General features: G+C 48.3%; 1 protein-coding gene across 1 annotated transcript in view; it reads right to left on the bottom strand.

Moving 5' to 3' along the window:
- SLC12A4 (solute carrier family 12 member 4) overlaps nucleotides 1-18897 on the bottom strand; it is a 504360-nt gene that overhangs the window by 65509 nt on the left and 419954 nt on the right. Inside the window, 1 exon segment of the mRNA XM_075325791.1 lies at nucleotides 18454-18622. Coding sequence (XP_075181906.1) covers nucleotides 18454-18622 — 169 coding nt within the window.

Here is an 18897-nt window from a genome sequence, read left to right as displayed (position 1 = left end):
ATCTCCGGTGCCGTTTCCGTGTTCTGACGGCTGAGGACGTCACAACCTTGCTACACCTGGCCCTATAGAGACTCCTACTACCGGTTCCTGGCTGCCATGCATTTAGGCCTTCTGGGGAGGCGCCGCACAGTCCCTGTATAGGGGTTCGCTGCTGGTCGCCTTCTCGGGGAGTCCGGTGCACGGTCCAGTGGGTCCACCTCCGGACGCTCGTCGCTCCTCAGTGAGCGTAACAATGCTAATGATTTGAAATATATTGTATTTCATTTTCATTAAGAACTTAAACCCAAACATTTTGTAATTTTCCTTAAGACTGTATTCCAATTTCAACTTTTCAGTGTCCTGACCGCAAAATCAACGTTTTTGCAGGCTAATACATTTTTTCCATGTTTTTATGATATAACCAATTAAGAAATTACATTTATTCCCTTGGGAACAAGAATCATGTTACATAGTGTAATCCAAATGGCAGCCCACCCTACTCATGGGTAAGGACTGAATAAACACTGCTTTCAAGATAAGTCTAAACTGACAAAGTTGCAGTATCTTAAACACACATCGTTGAAATGGAAAAGCAGGGTTCTGACAGAGAAAGAAAAAGCTCCTCATCTGACTTTTCTTCAGCCTCAGTCCTCCATACTTAGTTAGCAGAAAATAGCCCTGCTCCAGCAACTCACCAGTATGCATACCTACCAACTTTTGAAGAAAGGAAATAGGGACAAAATATCCGGTGCGTGTAGCGTGCCGCGGCAAATTTTGACCATGCCCCTAGCCACAGCCCTCGCCACACCCATTTGTCAGTAAGGGTCATTCAGCAGATGCCCCGGACTGTTCATTCATATTCATAGCAGCCAGAATGTTCTTATATTTATATGAGTCACTATATGACATGTTGCTTATTTGTGTCCATAAGGGCCATATTCACACATTGCATAAATTCTGTTTCTTTTAGTTTCTGCCGATGTCTGCACCAAACTACACAAGCCATTTTTGCAGCATTTATTATGCCTTTCCTCGATTTAATAATAATAATAATAATTAGTATTATATTTTTATTATTATTATAATTGTCCAAGCAGAGTGGATGAGGCGTCATGAAATTTCCGCCCCTTTTGCGTCTAAAGACGCTGCTGAACTCTGCGGTTTTCATGTTTTGTTTCTTTATAAGCTCCAGGAGTCACATCTGCACTAAACATGTATCAAATAAAGGAGACAATGCATAAAAAATACCACAGACACGCAATAATCAAAGAAGAATGTTATTGCACTCGTGGTGCGGACACCTGCAGAAAAAACTCAGCATTTACACTACGTATGAACACTGCCTCAACAATACATTTTTATTACATTTTTTATGGGTTTTAATGAAAAAAAAAATAATAAATTGCGCCATTTTTTTACGCCATTTAGCAATCTCCATAAATAATCTGATCACTGTATTGTTCGGGTCATTACAATTACAGGGACACCAAATATGCTGATTTGTGATGTTTATTATTTTAGAAAAAAAAAAGTGTAATAAAAGACTAGAGTTGAGCGCGGTTCGCGGTTCGAGGTTCTCCAGTTCTAGGCTCGAGTGATTTTGGGGGCTGTTCGAGATCGAACTAGAACTCGAGCTTTTTGCAAAAGCTCGATAGTTCTAGATACGTTCGAGAATGGTTCTAGCAGCAAAAAGCAGGGCTTTTTACAGCTACAGTGTGCAGGAGCCATCGCTGGCAGCCTGCCACAAGCTGGTAACCAAGATAAACATCGGGTATCCAACCAAAGCGCTTTGGTTAGTAACCCGATGTTTATCTTAGTTACGTGCAGGAAGCCCACACTTCCCCGCTCAGCTCGCTCCGCCCCCTCCTGCCCGCGGCATGTACACACGTACACACACACACACACGCACACACACACACACACACACACATGGTCCCGCTCGGCTTACCTGCGGTGATGATGTCCCGCCATCCCGACCTCAGCGCTGTGACTGTCCTCCATGGCCGCCGCTTGTCACATCACCTCTCGCTTCCGACCCGAGACTGACTAGCGGTGACGTCACGGGCCTCTCGCGATACTTGGTGTGAAGGCGCCGGTCATTGAACTCAGTGACAGGGGCTGTCAGTGTGCTGGAGATCAGCGCAGGTAATGTACCTCGCTGGCAGCAGCACTTGTCATCCCCTGCAGTGACCTGGGCTGACCCATTGATGTTAGCTCAGGTCACTGCACTGCTCTCCCAGCCAATGGGGAACATCCTGCTCTTCATTGACTGGGACAGTGTGGATTGTCATGGCAACCCCTTGGATTACACCAGACCTGGATTTGTTTTTCATTCTAATAAATTGGTTAAAGAGGGAATGTTTTGGGGAGTGTTTTTTCAAATAAAAATGTGTTTGTCGTCTATTTTTTTTTATTACTGACTGGGTTGGTGATGTCGGGTATATGATAGACGCCTGACCTCACCAACCCCAGGGCTTGATGCCAGGTGACATTACACATCTGGTATTAACCCCATATATTACCCCGTTTGCCACCGCACCAGGGCGCGGGATGAGCTGGGGCGAAGCACCAGGATTGGCGCATCTAATGGATGCGCCACTTCTGGGGCGGCTGCGGCCTGCTATTTTTAGGCTGGGGAGAGTCCAATAACCATGGACCTCCCTAGTCTGAGAATATCAGGCCCCAGCTGTCTGCTTTACCTTGGCTGGTGATCCAATTTTGGGGGACCCCTACGTGTTTTTTTTTTTAATTATTTATTTAATTTAAAATAACAGCGTGGGTTGCCCTCAGTTTTGGATTACCAGCCAAGGTGAGGTTGCCAGCTGTGGTCTGCAGGCTGCAGCCGTCTGCTTTACCCTAGCTGGCTACAAAACTAGGGGGAACCCTACGTCATTTTTTTTTTCATTTTTTTGGCTAAATACAAAGCTAAGCACCCCTTAGTGCCACATGAAAGGCACCAAAGGGTGCTCCACTTTTTCTCCATTCTTTTTCTATGGTCGGTCTACCCATTAGCTCTGCCATGCATAGTGTAGCTCTACACCTACTGCACATGTTACTTTATGATTGACATCTCTTTCGTACCAGAGCTGTCTAAGTCTACTCTGACCCCATATTTGTCATTACTATATTGTCCTTGTACTGTATTATGACATTTGTATCATGTGTTTCATTTCTTGCTGTGTTGCAATTTTTTTGCTGCATCTCAATTGTACCTCTACATTGTTCGAGTTTATGTTATTGTTCTCTCACTCTTATGTGATACTGATTATTGTCATTTTTCATGATTACATGCAGATAAGTCCAATCTGACGAAGGCTCAGGTCGAAACGTCATTTGTAACTTGTTTTGGACAAAAACATATATGCTTATGAAAAATGTTTTTTTCTTAATACGGACCAATAAAGAGTGATTTTGCATTACTATCAGTTGTGACTTACTGACTTAGTCTGGGAGATTTAGAGTGCCGAGGTTACTCACTAATTTTATCTATTATTACCTCTGAGCACCTATATACCAGTGAGCAGAGCTTCCTCTACAGTAGTTCTCCTGATTAGGCATGCCCTTACCTCATGAGCAGGGCATTGCAGCTTTGGTAGCAACCATTACGACATGGACTCTGCTGCTGTGGACCCGAGAAGAGTGAGTGCAGATTCATTGCACCCACACTCCTCACATGAAGGGTCCGCACTCCTAGAAAATGGGGGATACGTTCCCTGAGTGTCTCCCCCCCCATATTCTAGACGGTCCAGAGTCGTCGTGGGACCCCTTTATTTTTTTTCTTACAATAAATTGGTGAAAGAGTAAATGTTTTGGGGACTGTTTTTTCAAATAAATTTCTTTTGTCGATTTTATTTTTTTGTTAGTACTGACAGTTTATGATGTTGAGTATCTAATAGACGCCATGACATCACAAACTGCTGGGCTTGATCTCAGGTGACTTTACAGCTAGTATCAACCCGATTTATTACCCCGTTTGCCACTGCACCAGGGCACGGGATGAGCTGGGGTGAAGCGCCAGGATTGGCGCATCTAGTGGATGCGCCACGTCTGGGGTGCCTGCGTCCTGCTATTTTTAGGCTGTGAAGGCCCAATAACTATGGACCTTCCCACCCTGAGAATACCAGACCACAGCTGTCCGCTTTACCTTGGCTGGTGATCCAATTTGGGGGGGACCCTACTTTTATTGTGTAATTATTAATATTTATAAAATAATTATAAAAAAGAGCCTGAGGGGACCTCCACATTGGATCCCCAACCACAGTAAAGCTGCCAGCTGTGGTTTTCAGGCTACAGCCGTCTGCTTTACCCTAGCTGGCTATCAAAAATGGGGGGACCCAACGTCATTTTTTTTTTTAACTATTTTTTAAATAGAAAAAATTAATGGGCTTCCCTGTATTTTGATTGCCAACCAAGGTAACGGCAGGCAGATGGGGGTGGCAACCCATAGCTGTCTGATTTATCTGCGCTGAGAATCAAAAATACCGCGGAGCGCTACGTCATTTTTTTTAAAGTTTTATTGTTACAGCACTGTGATGTCCAGCAATCAAAATACAGGGAAGCCCATTTTATTTTTAGTTATTTAAATAAATAATTAAAAAAGATATATATGGGCTCCCGCTACATTTTTTGTATTGCTAGCTAAGGGTAATCCAAGCAGCTACTGGCTGCTAACCCCCACTGCTTGGTGTTACCTTCACTGGCAATGGAAAATCCAGGGAAGCATTTTTTATTTTTTTTGCCAAAAAACTACAAAATAAGGACGTGAGCTTCGTCATATTTTTGTATGCTAGCCAGGTATAGCAGGCAGGTGCTGGAAGAGTTGGATACAGCGCCAGAAGATGGCGCTTCTATGAAAATGCCATTTTCTGAGGCGGCTGCAGACTGCAATTCGCAGCAGTGGGGCCCAGAAAGCTCAGGCCAACCTGTGCTGCGGATTCCAATCCCCAGCTGCCTAGTTGTACCTGGCTGGACACAAAAATGGGGCGAAGCCTACGTCATTTGTTTTCTAATTATTTCATGAAATTCATGAAATAATAAAAAAAGGGCTTCCCTTTATTTTTGGTTCCCAGCCGGGTACAAATAGGCAACTGGGGGTTGGGGGCAGCCGTACCTGCCTAGCATACAAAAATATGGCGAAGCCCACATAATTTTTTCAGGGGGCAAAAAACTTCTGCATACAGTCCTGGATGGAGTATGCTGAGCCTTGTAGTTCTGCAGCTGCTGTCTGTCTGTATGGAGAAGAGCAGACAGCAGCTGCAGAACTACAAGGCTCAGCATACTCCATCCAGGACTGTATGCAGAATTTTTTTGCCCACCAAAAAAATGACGTGGGCTTCGCCATATTTTTGTATGCTAGCCAGGTACAGCAGGCAGCCACGGGCTGCCTCCAACCCCCAGTTGCCTATTTGTACCCGGCTGGGAACCAAAAATATAGGGAAGCTCGTTTTTTTTTAATTATTTCACTTATTTCATGAAATAATTAAAAAACAAATGACGATGGCTTCGCCCCATTTTTGTGTCCAGCCGGGTACAACTAGGCAGCTGGGGATTGGAATCTGCAGCACAGGTTAGCCTGAGGTTTCTGGGCGCCTCTGCTGCGGATTTCAGCCCGCAGCCGTCCCAGAAAATGGCGCTCTCATAGAAGCGCCATCATCTGGCGCTGTATCCAACTCTTCCAACAGCCCTGGAGCCGGGTGGCTTGTTGGGTAATCATGAGTTAATACTGGCTTTGTTTTACTAGCCAGTATTAAGCCAGAGATTCTTAATGTCAGGCACGTTTGACCCGGCCATTAAGAATCTCCAATAAAGGGTTAAAAAAAACACCACACAGAGAAAAAATACTTTAATAGAAATAAATACACAGACACATTAGAGACTCCATCTTTATTACCCCCTGTCAGCCCTCCACAATCCTGCTCTTCTGTCTTCTTTCTTTCTAGTGTAGTAGTAGTGACGATTGTAGTGAGGATGAGGTTCCCCAGCCCATCATGGGCTGGGGCATCTCATCCTCACTACAATCCTCATTAGTGTAGTAGTAGTGACGATTGTAGTGAGGATGAGGTTCCCCAGCCCATCATGGGCTGAGGCATCTCATCCTCACTACAATCCTCACTAGTGTAGTAGTAGTGACGATTGTAGTGAGGATGAGGTTCCCCAGCCCATCATGGGCTGGGGCATCTCATCCTCACTACAATCCTCATTAGTGTAGTAGTAGTGACGATTGTAGTGAGGATGAGGTTCCCCAGCCCATCATGGGCTGAGGCATCTCATCCTCACTATAATCCTCACTAGTGTAGTAGTAGTGACAATTGTAGTGAGGAGGATGAGGTTCACCAGCCCATCATGGGCTGGGGAACCTCATCCTCACTACAATCCTCACTACAATCGGGAAGCAGCGTGCAGCCTTCACTCCGTGAGTGATCAGTGCTGGCTGTCAGCGGTAACAGCGGTAACGCTGACAGACGCGTTACCATAGCAACGGTGCTCTCGGAGCCGCGGTTAGCGGTGACGTCACCGCTAACTGCGTTGCTATGGCAACGGTGATCTCCGTTAATGACCGGCTGGGTCAGCCGGTCCCTAACGGAACGGGGAGTCGACCGTGTGCTAGAGCATGTCGCCGGTACACGGCGATACACATATGTGCACCGTGTACCGGAGAGATGCACTCGCAGGTCCTACATGACGCGTCATAGTCATGTGACCAGTCTGTAGCCAATGAGATAATAGCCACATGACTGGTCACATGGCTATTTTGACGTCACGATAGGTCCTGCATCTCTGCTGGCAGTGCCGTCACCGGGAGGATTCAGCGATCATCGGATGGAATAGCGGCAGGAGACAGAGTGCAGAAGGGATCGCGAGGACCGGTAAGTGTTATGGCAATGTTTATTAACTATTTGTGTACATTTATAATGCATTTTTATGTGTTTGTGATTGCCTCCCATTATAGCCTATTGGTTCGAGTTCGGTTCGTCGAACGTTCGACGAACCGAACTCGAACGGGACCTCCGTTCGGCGAGCCGACCTCGAGCCGAACCGGGACCGGTTCGCTCATCTCTATAAAAGACATTATTCTATTTTTTTTATTAATTTTAGTAATTTTATTAGAAGAAGAAAACAATTTTTTGTTTCCTTTCCCTCTAGAACACAGAACATAGAGATGCTGCTCTGTACAATGGAGCCTATGTCCTGTGTGAGAGGCAGCATTGCAGGTTCATCCATATAAAATCCTCCCTTTGACATTGTCATTCCTTGTGGCTCAACAGCTATAAACGTTAGGAGGCTGCTGGACAACATGTTTGAAAGTTGCTGGTTTGAATCCAAGGTAGTGAAAATAAAAATAAAAATTTTATACTGTATATATTTGTATTTTTGTCCTCATTTCTTTATAGTAGTTTTATGGGAGCAAATGAATCTGATTCTTTCCTTCACCTACAAAGAGATGCAGAATTTATCTGTCTATATATATATTATCTATCTATTATATATTTATTCCTCTATCTATTCCTCTATCATATATATATATATATATATATATATATATATATACACACAGTATATATCTCTTGTATCATCCATCTATCTATCCATGTATACGTCCATGTATCCACCTATCCATCCATGTATCCATCCATCCATGTATGCATCCATCCGTCCATCCATGTATCCATGTATCCATCCATCCATCCATCCATCCATGTATCCATGTATCCATCTATCCATCCATCCATCCATGTATCCATCTATCCATCCATCCATCCATCCATCCATCCATGTATCCATCCATCCATCAATCCATCCATGTATCCATTGTGAGACTGTGACCGGGGTTATCTATGACGGCCGGTATGTCTCACCCAGGTTGTGCTCACTCCATGATAGAAAGTGAACCCACTATAGGGTTAATGCTGTTTCCCTACAGACTGAAGGAAGGGTTAAATAGAATCAGGAACAAGGGCAGGTGTGCCGGGTGTGGGGAAGTGAACAGAACTCCCTGAGTTTTCTGCTGGAGAGGCACCTGTATTGTGTTATGGACTTTTGTTTTGGACATTAAAACCGTGTGCTGTGAACCTTGATGCCTGGATCCCGTGTCTTCTGCTGCGCAGCCGACCGTGCTACCTCACATATGGTGGAGAATGCGGGCATCACAGCCGGTGAGGTGTAGCATCCATCCCTGGTGACCCAGCAGCGCATGTCCTGGATTCGAGCGGCTATACTACAGCCCAAACCAGGCGACGCCATGGAGGACATACTAAAGCATTTGGCTCAGGCTAATGCACAGCAACAACAGGCTAATGCACATCAACAACAGACCAATGCACACCTGCTCCAATCCTTGCAAGTGCAGGAAAAAAAAATTCCAAGAACAGATGGATCAGGCCAATGCACGTCAGCAGCAATCCTTGCAAGTGCAGGACAAAAGGCACCAAGAACAGATGGAGCAGGCCAATGCACGTCAGCAGCAAGCCTTGCAATTGCAGGAAAAAAGGCACCAAGAACAGATGGTTCTCCTGGCCAAGTCGATCCGTGCCGGACCGGCAGCAACAACCCCGGGACCGGGTGATGACGGCAGCGTCCGGAAAGCGGTGAGACAAGCGTTGCAAAAGATGACCCCGGGGGACGATGTGGAAGCGTTCCTGGCGGTGTTTGAGCGGGTGGCCGAGCGGGAAAAGCTGCCGACCCCCCAGTGGGCTGAGGTATTGTCACCCTATCTGACGGGGGAACCCCAAAAAGCGTACCTGGACCTCGGTACCGAGGACGCCATTGACTATCTGACCCTAAAAGCCGAAATACTGGCACGGTTGGGGGTGAATACCTATGTACGGGCTCAGCGGGTAAATCAGTGGTTCTATGAGGAAGCCAAACCCGTACGCTCCCAGGCCTATGACTTGTTGCATCTTGTAAAAAAATGGTTGCAGCCTGACACTCTGAGCCCGGCGCAGATGGTGGAAAGGGTAGTAGTGGATCGTTTTGTGCGCACTTTACCCGTCACCGTTCAACGGTGGGTAGGACAGGGTGACCCGAGTACCCTGGACCAGTTAGTGTCCCTGGTAGAGCGGCATGTGGCTACGCAGGACTTGATACGGGACACTGAGACTTTGCGTACCGCCCGTCGGTCCGGCCCCTCCAAGCCTAGGGCCAAGGACCCACCGCCGACAACGGTGCAGGAGTCCCCTACCGTCCCGCCTGAGGCCGCGGCCGCCAATCCTGAGGTCCGGAAGGTTCTGTACCCTAAACGACAACCCGTCAAGGGGGTTTCCGTCCCCATTAGATGTTGGCGGTGCCAGCGGGTGGGACATATGGAAGCCCAGTGTCCACTCACCACGGAGCCCATGGATTGTGGGGTTACCCGGCGGGGTTCAATGTATGCTCAGGTGGTGTGTACCGCTGACCTGGTCTCCCCAGAGACGGAGCCCCACTTGTGCCAAATACAGGTGAATGGATGTCCGGTTACAGGATTGTTGGATTCCGGAAGCTTAGTGACCCTTGTGCGATCCACCTTGAGGGCTAAAGTAAAGGCCACAGGACGTACCGTGGGGGTGGTTTGCATACATGGGGACCGCCGAGACTATCCCACGGGGATTGTCACCATCACAGCACCTTGCGGTCAGGTGCAACATGAGGTGGGACTTCTTAACACTCTTCCTTATGACGTGATCCTAGGAAGGGATCTGCCCTATTTTTGGACTTTATGGAAGGGACCCCCTAAGTCTCCTCAGATATTGGTCAGTCCGGGACCTGAGCCCTACAATCCTGAATCCGGGACACCTGCCGTAGGGGTCCCCATGATAGGGACAGAATGTGAACCCGATAGGTCGCCCCTAGAGGTATTGGCAGGAGAGGCTGAGACGGTCGAACCCATCCCGGAGTTGGAGGCGTCCCCGGATACGTTTGGGACTGCCCAACTCCAGGACCCTACATTAATACATGCCCGGAGTCAGGTGACAGTAATTGACGGGGTGGCACAGCTGCCCGGTGCCCAGGTAAGGTACCCCCATTTCGCTCTTAAGCAGGATTTACTCTACCGGGTAGATGAAATACGGGGCGTGGGGGTAGAGCAGTTGGTGGTGCCCCAGCCGCATCGTCGGCGGGTCCTCGACTTGGCTCATAAACACCTGATGAGTGGCCACCTGGGGGTCAAGAAAACGCAGGAGCGAATATTGCAAAGGTTCTATTGGCCCGGAGTCTTTGGGGAGGTAAAACGGTTCTGCGAAACCTGCCCGGAGTGTCAGCTTACCGCACCCCTGACCCATTTTCGCAGTCCGTTGGTACCGTTACCCATTATAGAAGTCCCTTTTGAACGGATAGGGATGGATCTGGTGGGGCCCCTCGTAAAGTCCGCTCGAGGGCACCAACACATCCTAGTGATCGTTGACTATGCCACCCGGTATCCCGAGGCGATACCTCTCAGACATACTGCAGCAAAGCTTATAGCTCGGGAGTTGTTTGCTGTGTTCTGCCGGGTGGGGTTGCCCAAGGAGATCCTTACGGATCAGGGGACCCCATTCATGTCTAAAGTGACCAAAGAGCTATGCCGGCTACTCCAGATCAAGCAGTTGCGTACGTCTGTGTACCATCCTCAAACGGACGGTTTAGTGGAGCGTTTCAATAAAACCCTGAAAACCATGCTAAAAAGGGTGATTTCAAAAGACGGGAAAGACTGGGATATGATGCTTCCCTATTTGATGTTTGCCATCCGTGAGGTGCCACAGGCATCCACGGGGTTTTCGCCTTTTGAGTTGTTATACGGGCGACATCCCCGGGGATTGTTGGACCTGGCAAAGGAAACATGGGAGCAAGAGCCCACCCCCCATAAAAGTGTGATTGAACACATTTTGGGTATGCAGAACCGCATAAGCGCGGTCATGCCAATTGTGAAGGAGCATTTACAGGAGGCTCAGGCCGCGCAAAGCGGCCGCTACAATAGACAAGCCACCGTGCGGACCTTTAAACCCGGGGATCGGGTGTTGGTATTAATCCCCACGGCGGAGAGTAAATTCCTGGCTCAGTGGCAAGGCCCCTACGAGATAAAGGAAAGAGTCGGGGTGGTTAACTATAAAGTATTGCAGCCCGGTAGGCGGAAACCTGAACAAATATACCATGTCAACCTATTAAAACCCTGGCAGGAACGGGAAAGCCTGATGGCTGTTTTTTCCCCATCTCCCTCCCCTTCGGGTCCTTCACCTCCGGCTCCAGCGACCTCCGGAGAGGACGAACCGGAAGTAAGGATTGGAGAAGCCCTCACCAAGACTCAGAGGCGAGAGGCCAGACGGTTGGTTCAGCAGAACCCCGATGTCTTCTCCGAGCTGCCCGGTAGGACCAGTCTGATACGACATGATATTGTCACCGAGCCCCACCTGAAGGTACGCCTGAAGTCATACCGGGTACCGGAGGCTCGACGACAAGCCATATCGGAGGAAGTAAAGACAATGTTACGCCTGGGGGTCATCGAAAAATCCCGGAGTGAATGGGCTAGTCCGATCGTCCTAATACCAAAACCCGATGGCTCCTTAAGGTTCTGCAATGACTTTAGGAGATTGAACGAAATATCCAAGTTCGATCTCTACCCCATGCCCAGAGTGGATGAGCTGATTGATAGGCTGGGACAGGCGCGGTATTTTACCACGCTCGACCTGACCAAGGGGTACTGGCAGGTGCCACTGACGGAGTCCGCCAAGGAGAAAACCGCTTTTGTTACGCCGGAGGGTCTCTTCCACTATGTTGTCTTGCCTTTTGGGTTACATGGCGCTCCAGCCACGTTCCAGAGGTTGATGGACTTAGTGCTGGAACCCCACCAGGCGTATGCATCAGCGTACCTTGATGACATCATTATTTACAGCTCCGAGTGGCAGACCCACTTGGAACAGGTACAAGCGGTGGTGGACGCGCTTCGAACAGCCGGACTGACAGCCAATCCCAAGAAATGTGCATTGGGACTCACGGAAGCCCGCTACTTGGGCTACGTGATAGGCCAAGGAGTGATTAAGCCCCAAATTAACAAGGTTGAGGCGATCCAGAAGTGGCCTAGACCCCTGACCACGAAGCAGGTTAGGGCCTTCCTGGGTATCGTGGGGTACTACAGGAGGTTTGTAAAGGATTTTGCGGGACTATCAGCCCCCTTGACGGACCTTCTCAAAGGCAAGAAGTCCGTCATGGTGCGCTGGACTCCGCAGGCCGAGGACTCCTTCCGGGCCCTGAAGGAGGTCCTGTGCGGACAGCCCGTTCTGGTACACCCTGATTTCCGGAAGGAGTTCATTGTACAGACTGACGCCTCGGAGGTCGGCCTGGGGGCAGTACTGTCTCAGGTGGTTCAGGGGGAGGAACACCCCGTCACCTTCTTGAGTAGGAAGCTCACCCCTCCCGAGCGGAATTATAGCGTAGTGGAGAAGGAGTGCCTGGCGATCAAGTGGGCCTTGGAGTCCCTACGCTATTACCTGCTGGGACGGCAGTTTCGCTTGGTGACGGATCACTCTCCACTGGTCTGGATGAGGTCCGCCAAGGAACGGAATGCCCGGGTTACCCGGTGGTTCCTTTCTCTGCAGAACTTCCGGTTTACGGTTGAACACCGGGCCGGTAGGTTGCAGGGCAACGCCGATGCCTTGTCCCGCGGGCCGTGTTTGATGGCTGGAGTTCAACCCCGCGCGCTTGAACTGAGGGGGGGGGTATGTGAGACTGTGACCGGGGTTATCTATGACGGCCGGTATGTCTCACCCAGGTTGTGCTCACTCCATGATAGAAAGTGAACCCACTATAGGGTTAATGCTGTTTCCCTACAGACTGAAGGAAGGGTTAAATAGAATCAGGAACAAGGGCAGGTGTGCCGGGTGTGGGGAAGTGAACAGAACTCCCTGAGTTTTCTGCTGGAGAGGCACCTGTATTGTGTTATGGACTTTTGTTTTGGACATTAAAACCGTGTGCTGTGAACCTTGATGCCTGGATCCCGTGTCTTCTGCTGCGCAGCCGACCGTGCTACCTCACACCATCCATCCATCCATGTATCCATCCATCCATCCATGTATCCATCCATCCATGTATCCATCCATCATCCATGTATCCATCCATCATCCATGTATCCATCCATCCACCCATGTAACCATGCACCCATGTATCCATCCATCTATCCATCCATCCTTGTAGCTGAATAATCTGTTTCTGTTTCTCTACTGCAGTACAGAGGTCAAGATTACCAAATCTCACTATGTTTTTCAATAGAGGCAGTAGCTCAATGGTTAGAGTTGCTGCCAATAGACAATGAGTTCGAGTCCCGGCCCTCCCGGTAAAACAGAGTGCATGAGAATTTAATTTAATGTATTCACTGCACTGAGGGGAGGAGCCGGGACATCAGCTGTGAGCCACGGGACTGTGGGAGAGAGAGCTCTCAAATTGGGACAGTCCAGATTCAGAATCCGGGACGGATGGCTGGTATGAGTATGTGTGCTTATCATACACCTCATCTATCAGATCCTCAGGTCTCGAGAACTGTGTTTCTTCAAACTGCAACACATTCTAACATGTGAATTACATAATAAGAGCCATTTTGTTATATTCTTGGAAGACACATGCGGCCAGCACCAGTTAGCCCTTATATACCACATTTTAGAATGCTGTATATAATAAATGCCTAGGCCACTCTGTATAATATAAAAAACAACTTTTATTATACTCACTTAAGAGGCACTCGTTTCCGACAGGCATCGCTTGTCTCAGTCTGTCACCTCTTCTCTTCCTTCCAGTGGCGTAGCTAAGCGTTCAGGTCGGAGGGGGGCAAAATATCTGCATGGGCGCCTAACCAGGTAACCATGATAACTACGGTGGCACAGACTAATAAAGGGTATATGGGAACCTCAGCAGATGACACTGATATTACCGCTATATGGTGACTATATAGTGGTAGATATCGGTGCTGCAGCACATACAAGAGGTTACAGTGCAGTTATAGATGGTGACTTACAGCTGACATTCTTTTAGATGAAATTGTTCACCTTTTAAGTCTTTTCCATCTGGCCCAGACCGACATGACAACTTCTTCCAGTGCCAACTCGTTTACAGTGATTACAACAAAGACACATTTGACTTCCCACATTTCTGGCACCGTGCCCATCTAATCGCAACCTGCACAAACTCCTCATCCTGCTATCACCTCAATACTGAGCCGCTGCTGTTGTATGTGTCCCTATTACAGCATCTGCTGTGTGGCACAAAAAACATGCTCCTCTTACTGCTCACATAGTAATTACACCACTGTGCTCCCACATGGTAATAATGCCACCACTGTGCCTCCCACATACTAATGCCCCCACATAATGCCACCACTGTGCTCCCACATGGTAATAATGACACCACTGTGCCTCCCACATACTAATGCCCCCACATAATGCCACCACTGTGCTCCCACATGGTAATAATGCCACCACTGTGCCTCCCACACACTAATGCCCCCACATAATGCCACCACTGTGCTCCCACATGGTAATAATGCCACCACTGTGCTCCCACATACTAATGCCCCCACATAATGCCACCACTGTGCTCCCACATGGTAATAATGCCACTACTGTGCCTCCCACACACTAATGCCCCCACATAATGCCACCACTGTGCTCCCACATGATAATAATGACACCACTGTGCCTCCCACATACTAATGCCCCCACAATGCCACCACTGTGCTCCCACATGGTAATAATGCCACCACTGTGCTCCCACATGATAATAATGCCACCACTGTGCCTCCACATACTAATGCCCCCACATAATGCCACCACTGTGCTCCCACATGATAATAATGCCACCACTGTGCCTCCCACATACTAATGCCCCCACATAATGCCACCACTGTGCTCCCACATGGTAATAATGCCACCACTGTGCTCCCACATACTAATGCCCCCACATAATGCCACCACTGTGCTCCCACATGGTAATAATGCCACCACTGTGCTCCCACATACTAATGCCCCCACATAATGCCACCACTGTGCTCCCACATGGTAATAATGCCACCACTGTGCTCCCACATGGTAATAATGCCACCACTGTGCCTCCCACATACTAATGCCTCCACATAATGCCACCACTGTGCTCCCACATGGTAATAATGACACCACTGTGCCTCCCACATACTAATGCCCCCACAATGCCACCACTGTGCTCCCACATATTAATGCCACCACTGTGCCCTTTACATGGTAAAATGCCTCCTTTGTGTCCTCTAGATGGTAGAATTGCCCCTAGAAAATATTAATTCCCTGTAAAACTGCCCTAGAAAAGTGCCCACATATTGCTCCTAGAAAGTAATAATGCTCCCTGTGTGCCTGTTACAGTCACAATACACTGAGTGCCCCTATAACAATAATAGTTCTTAAGTGTCCACTTAACAGTTAATAAAGCCCCCCCATGTACAGTTTGTCTATACATAGTATGAAGCCCCTATATCTCTCCTATACACAGTATGATGTTCCCATAGCTCCTCTTATACACAGTATGATGCCTCTACAACTCCCCATACACAGTATGATGGGCCTACAGCTCCCCCAAAACAACGGTCCACACCTTGTATAATGGGCCACCACAGTAGCCGACACACTGATTAATTGTTCCCACAGCAGCCCCCACATTGTATAATGGCTTAAGTAGTACCTCCCACACTGTATGAGTGCCCCCAAAGTAGTCCCCACAGTATATGACAGCCCACACATTAACTCCCATATTGTAGAAAGGCCCTCCATTAGCTCCGACACTGTATAATGACCCCTACATTAGCTCCCACACTGCATAAAGGCTCCTCACACTTTATAAGTGCCCCCCCCCCACACCAGTAGCATAACTAGAGTCCAATTGACCTTGATGCAACATTGATATGTTTATGTCACATGTACGGGCCCTTGTCTTTATAGGATTTAAAAAGCTGCATGTGTTGCACCCCCTTTATTATGTAGTAATGTCTTTCCTCCTGGTATATATAGTATGTCCCCATCCTGGTGTATATGGGCCCCCAAAATGGTCCCCCATTCTGGTGTATATGGACCCCCAGCCTGGGACCTAAGCTAGTATATATGGGCCCCCACCCTAGGCCCCATGCTGGTATATATGCGCTCCCACCCTGGGTCCCATGCTGGTATATATGAGCCCCCAGTCTGAGTCCCATTCTGGTGTATATGGGCCCTCAGCCTGAAGTATATGGGCCTCCAGTCTGAGCCCTGTGCTGGTATATATGGGCCTCAAGCTGGTATATATGGGCTCCCAGTCTTTACTCCATGCTGGTATATATGGGCCCCCAGCCTTGGTATATATTGTCCCTTGTTCTGCATTTAAAAAAAAAAAAAAAATCATATACTCACCTGCTCCAGCAGGTCTTGAGCGAGGCAGGACATCAGAGTCCCAGCGCTTTGCGATGATGTCACCATGCTGGGACTCTGATGTCCTGATGTCCTCTGCGTGTGTGCTTTTATCAGCAGCAGTGCAGGGAGATTATGTCTCCTCAGCAATGCCGCAGAGGTTAACTATTTCAGCGCGCTGTGCATGCCAATATAGTAAACTGTTGCGCTGCTCCGGGTGGGCACCCCTGTGGGCCCCCCTTGGGGCATGGGGCCCAGGGCGGGTGCACCCTCTTCCCCCCTTGTAGCTACGCTACTGCTTCTTTCCATCGCCATCCTCCTTCCCTGCGCCATGTGGATGGCGCGTCCTACGTCATCCACACAGAGGCTGCCATTGTGCTTCTGCAGATCCAAGTCCACTTATGCAGCAGCACAAAGTTAGACTCTGGGTTGATGATGTAAGACACGTCATCCACACAGAGCTGGGAAAGAGGATGGCGATGGAAAGAAGAGAGGAGGCACCGGACCGAGACCAGTGATGCCCATGGGAGCTGTTTTTTTATGTTGTACAGAGTGACCTGGACACATATACTGAATTCCAGTATGCTGTATATAGGGGTTGACTGGTGCTAGCTGCAGCTTATAGGGGAAAAACCTGGTGACAGGTTCCCTTTAACAAAACATCTCAGATGGGTTTGAAACAGATCCTCCTCCAACTGACAGAAAAAATTGAGGAGGTCAAGGACCAGCAGGCGAGGTATAATCTACTGGTGAGAATCCAATTACTCCAATTCAGCCTATAGGTGGCAGCAGATTATCCCAGGTTTCTGTGTCCCCCAATGTAACAACTAAGAAATCTCTAATTTAATTGTGCATATGCAGAGCCCCACGGGGCAGGTGGTTTACCTACTCGTTGCCGGGCCGTTGAGGGTTGGGTGAGGCGATGTCACTAGTGGCCTTGCCCGGTTCCGTTGCCTCGAGGCGTGCAGGAAAAGAAGGAGAAAGTGAAGTGATGGGGAAAGTTTGTCGTGACGCCACCTGTGGTACGTGGCCAGGGAGTAGCGGCCGCTGCAGAATTCTTCGCCGGGTTCAGGTGTTATGGCAGCCGGGATGGTGTCACTCCCCATAGGCAGAGCGGGCCCCGGGTGAATGGCGGAGGGCTGGCGGTCCCTTGGAAGCACCTAAGCGCATGGCGACAGCGTTGCTAATCTGAGTCTGAGTCAGCAACTGTGTTTCCAGGTTCTTTTTACTCACTGATTTGGAGCTCCGCGCAGGTGCTGGTCTCTGTCATCGCGGGCTCCGGTCAATCTCAAGCAAGTAAGGGGCCACCACCGGTGTTAGAGAAGAGAGAGAGAAAATGTCCTTTCCTTGGGATGTCCCCCTTTAAAGGTAGGAACCCCGGCTTAGCTACCGCTCCAAGCCCCGAGCCCTGTGAGAATCAAAGAGTTCCAGAGGTGTCTTGTGACAACTATGGTCCCAACTGATCAGCTCTGCGTGAGTGTGTTTGCGCGTATATATCTCCCCAATGGAACCCGCAACCCAAGTGACTGACTTCAGTAACCGGGGAAGTCCCATGTATTGTGATGGACATCCCCTTATCTACCCTTTGCCAACCCCCTCTGTGAGAAGGTTCCTGACTATATGTAGAGTGTAAATGTGGAACACCAGTCATTAAGTCCCCTCTTACCTGAGATTGATACCGCACCTTAACTGAGACGCAGTACCCTGTGGCGACCAGAGCCTCAGGGGCACCACACATACACCAGAATTATAATGGTCAGTGCATGTGCGAAATGATTGACTTTGCTAACATCACAATGTGTGTATCAATGAAGCCCTGGTTATTGAAACAGTTGGAAAATTGGGAAAAGTACAAAAATCTGGGACAGGGAAAGTCAATTGATGAGTGCTGTGATAGGAGGAACAGGCAGAATGAAAATCACCAGTATATGAGACGCTATCTTCCTTTCATCATACTAACATTAATAGTAATGGTCCTGGTCCCTCAAAGATGATCGTGGTGTAGGAATATTTAACATTATTATAATATATAACACAATATAGAACATAATATTTAATATTGCTATAATTACATTACCTGTTTTCATAAAATCTACAAAAAATATTTTTAAAACACGACTTTTGAATAGATCCCTACCTGTTCAGCAGCTTGTACTTCCCCGTAGCTGTCCAAGAAGTTACCCTGTATTGTAGTTCCTACAATAGTCAACCCTTTCCCAGCTTTAAGCTGCGAGGCAAACGTAAGCAAACGTGGATATTTAATATGTAAATCCTCGTCCAGTTTTAGGAGAACAAGCAGCTGAGGCCTAAAAGATTTCAACATGAGCCATCACAATTAATATGTAAAATCAGTTAAACAATTTGATACAATTCGAACATAGTGAATATATGGTGTGCACTCTGCTAGGGTAAGGGGGTTGGGGTGCTAGTGAGGGGACCGAGGTCCAAACTATAATATAGACAAGACACTGCACTCTCTTAGAGATAGTAAAGGAAAAAATATCAACAGATTTGTTTCTTTGTCAAAAGGATTTTTTTTAAATTTTATTTTGCAAACAGACTGAGTGAAGGGGGACGTTTC

Source organism: Anomaloglossus baeobatrachus, chromosome 10 (assembly GCF_048569485.1).
Source record: "Anomaloglossus baeobatrachus isolate aAnoBae1 chromosome 10, aAnoBae1.hap1, whole genome shotgun sequence".
In the NCBI taxonomy this organism is placed as follows: domain Eukaryota; kingdom Metazoa; phylum Chordata; class Amphibia; order Anura; family Aromobatidae; genus Anomaloglossus; species Anomaloglossus baeobatrachus.
The sequence above is the reverse complement of the archived record's forward strand: the minus strand, read 5'-3'. Positions and strand labels throughout refer to the sequence as shown.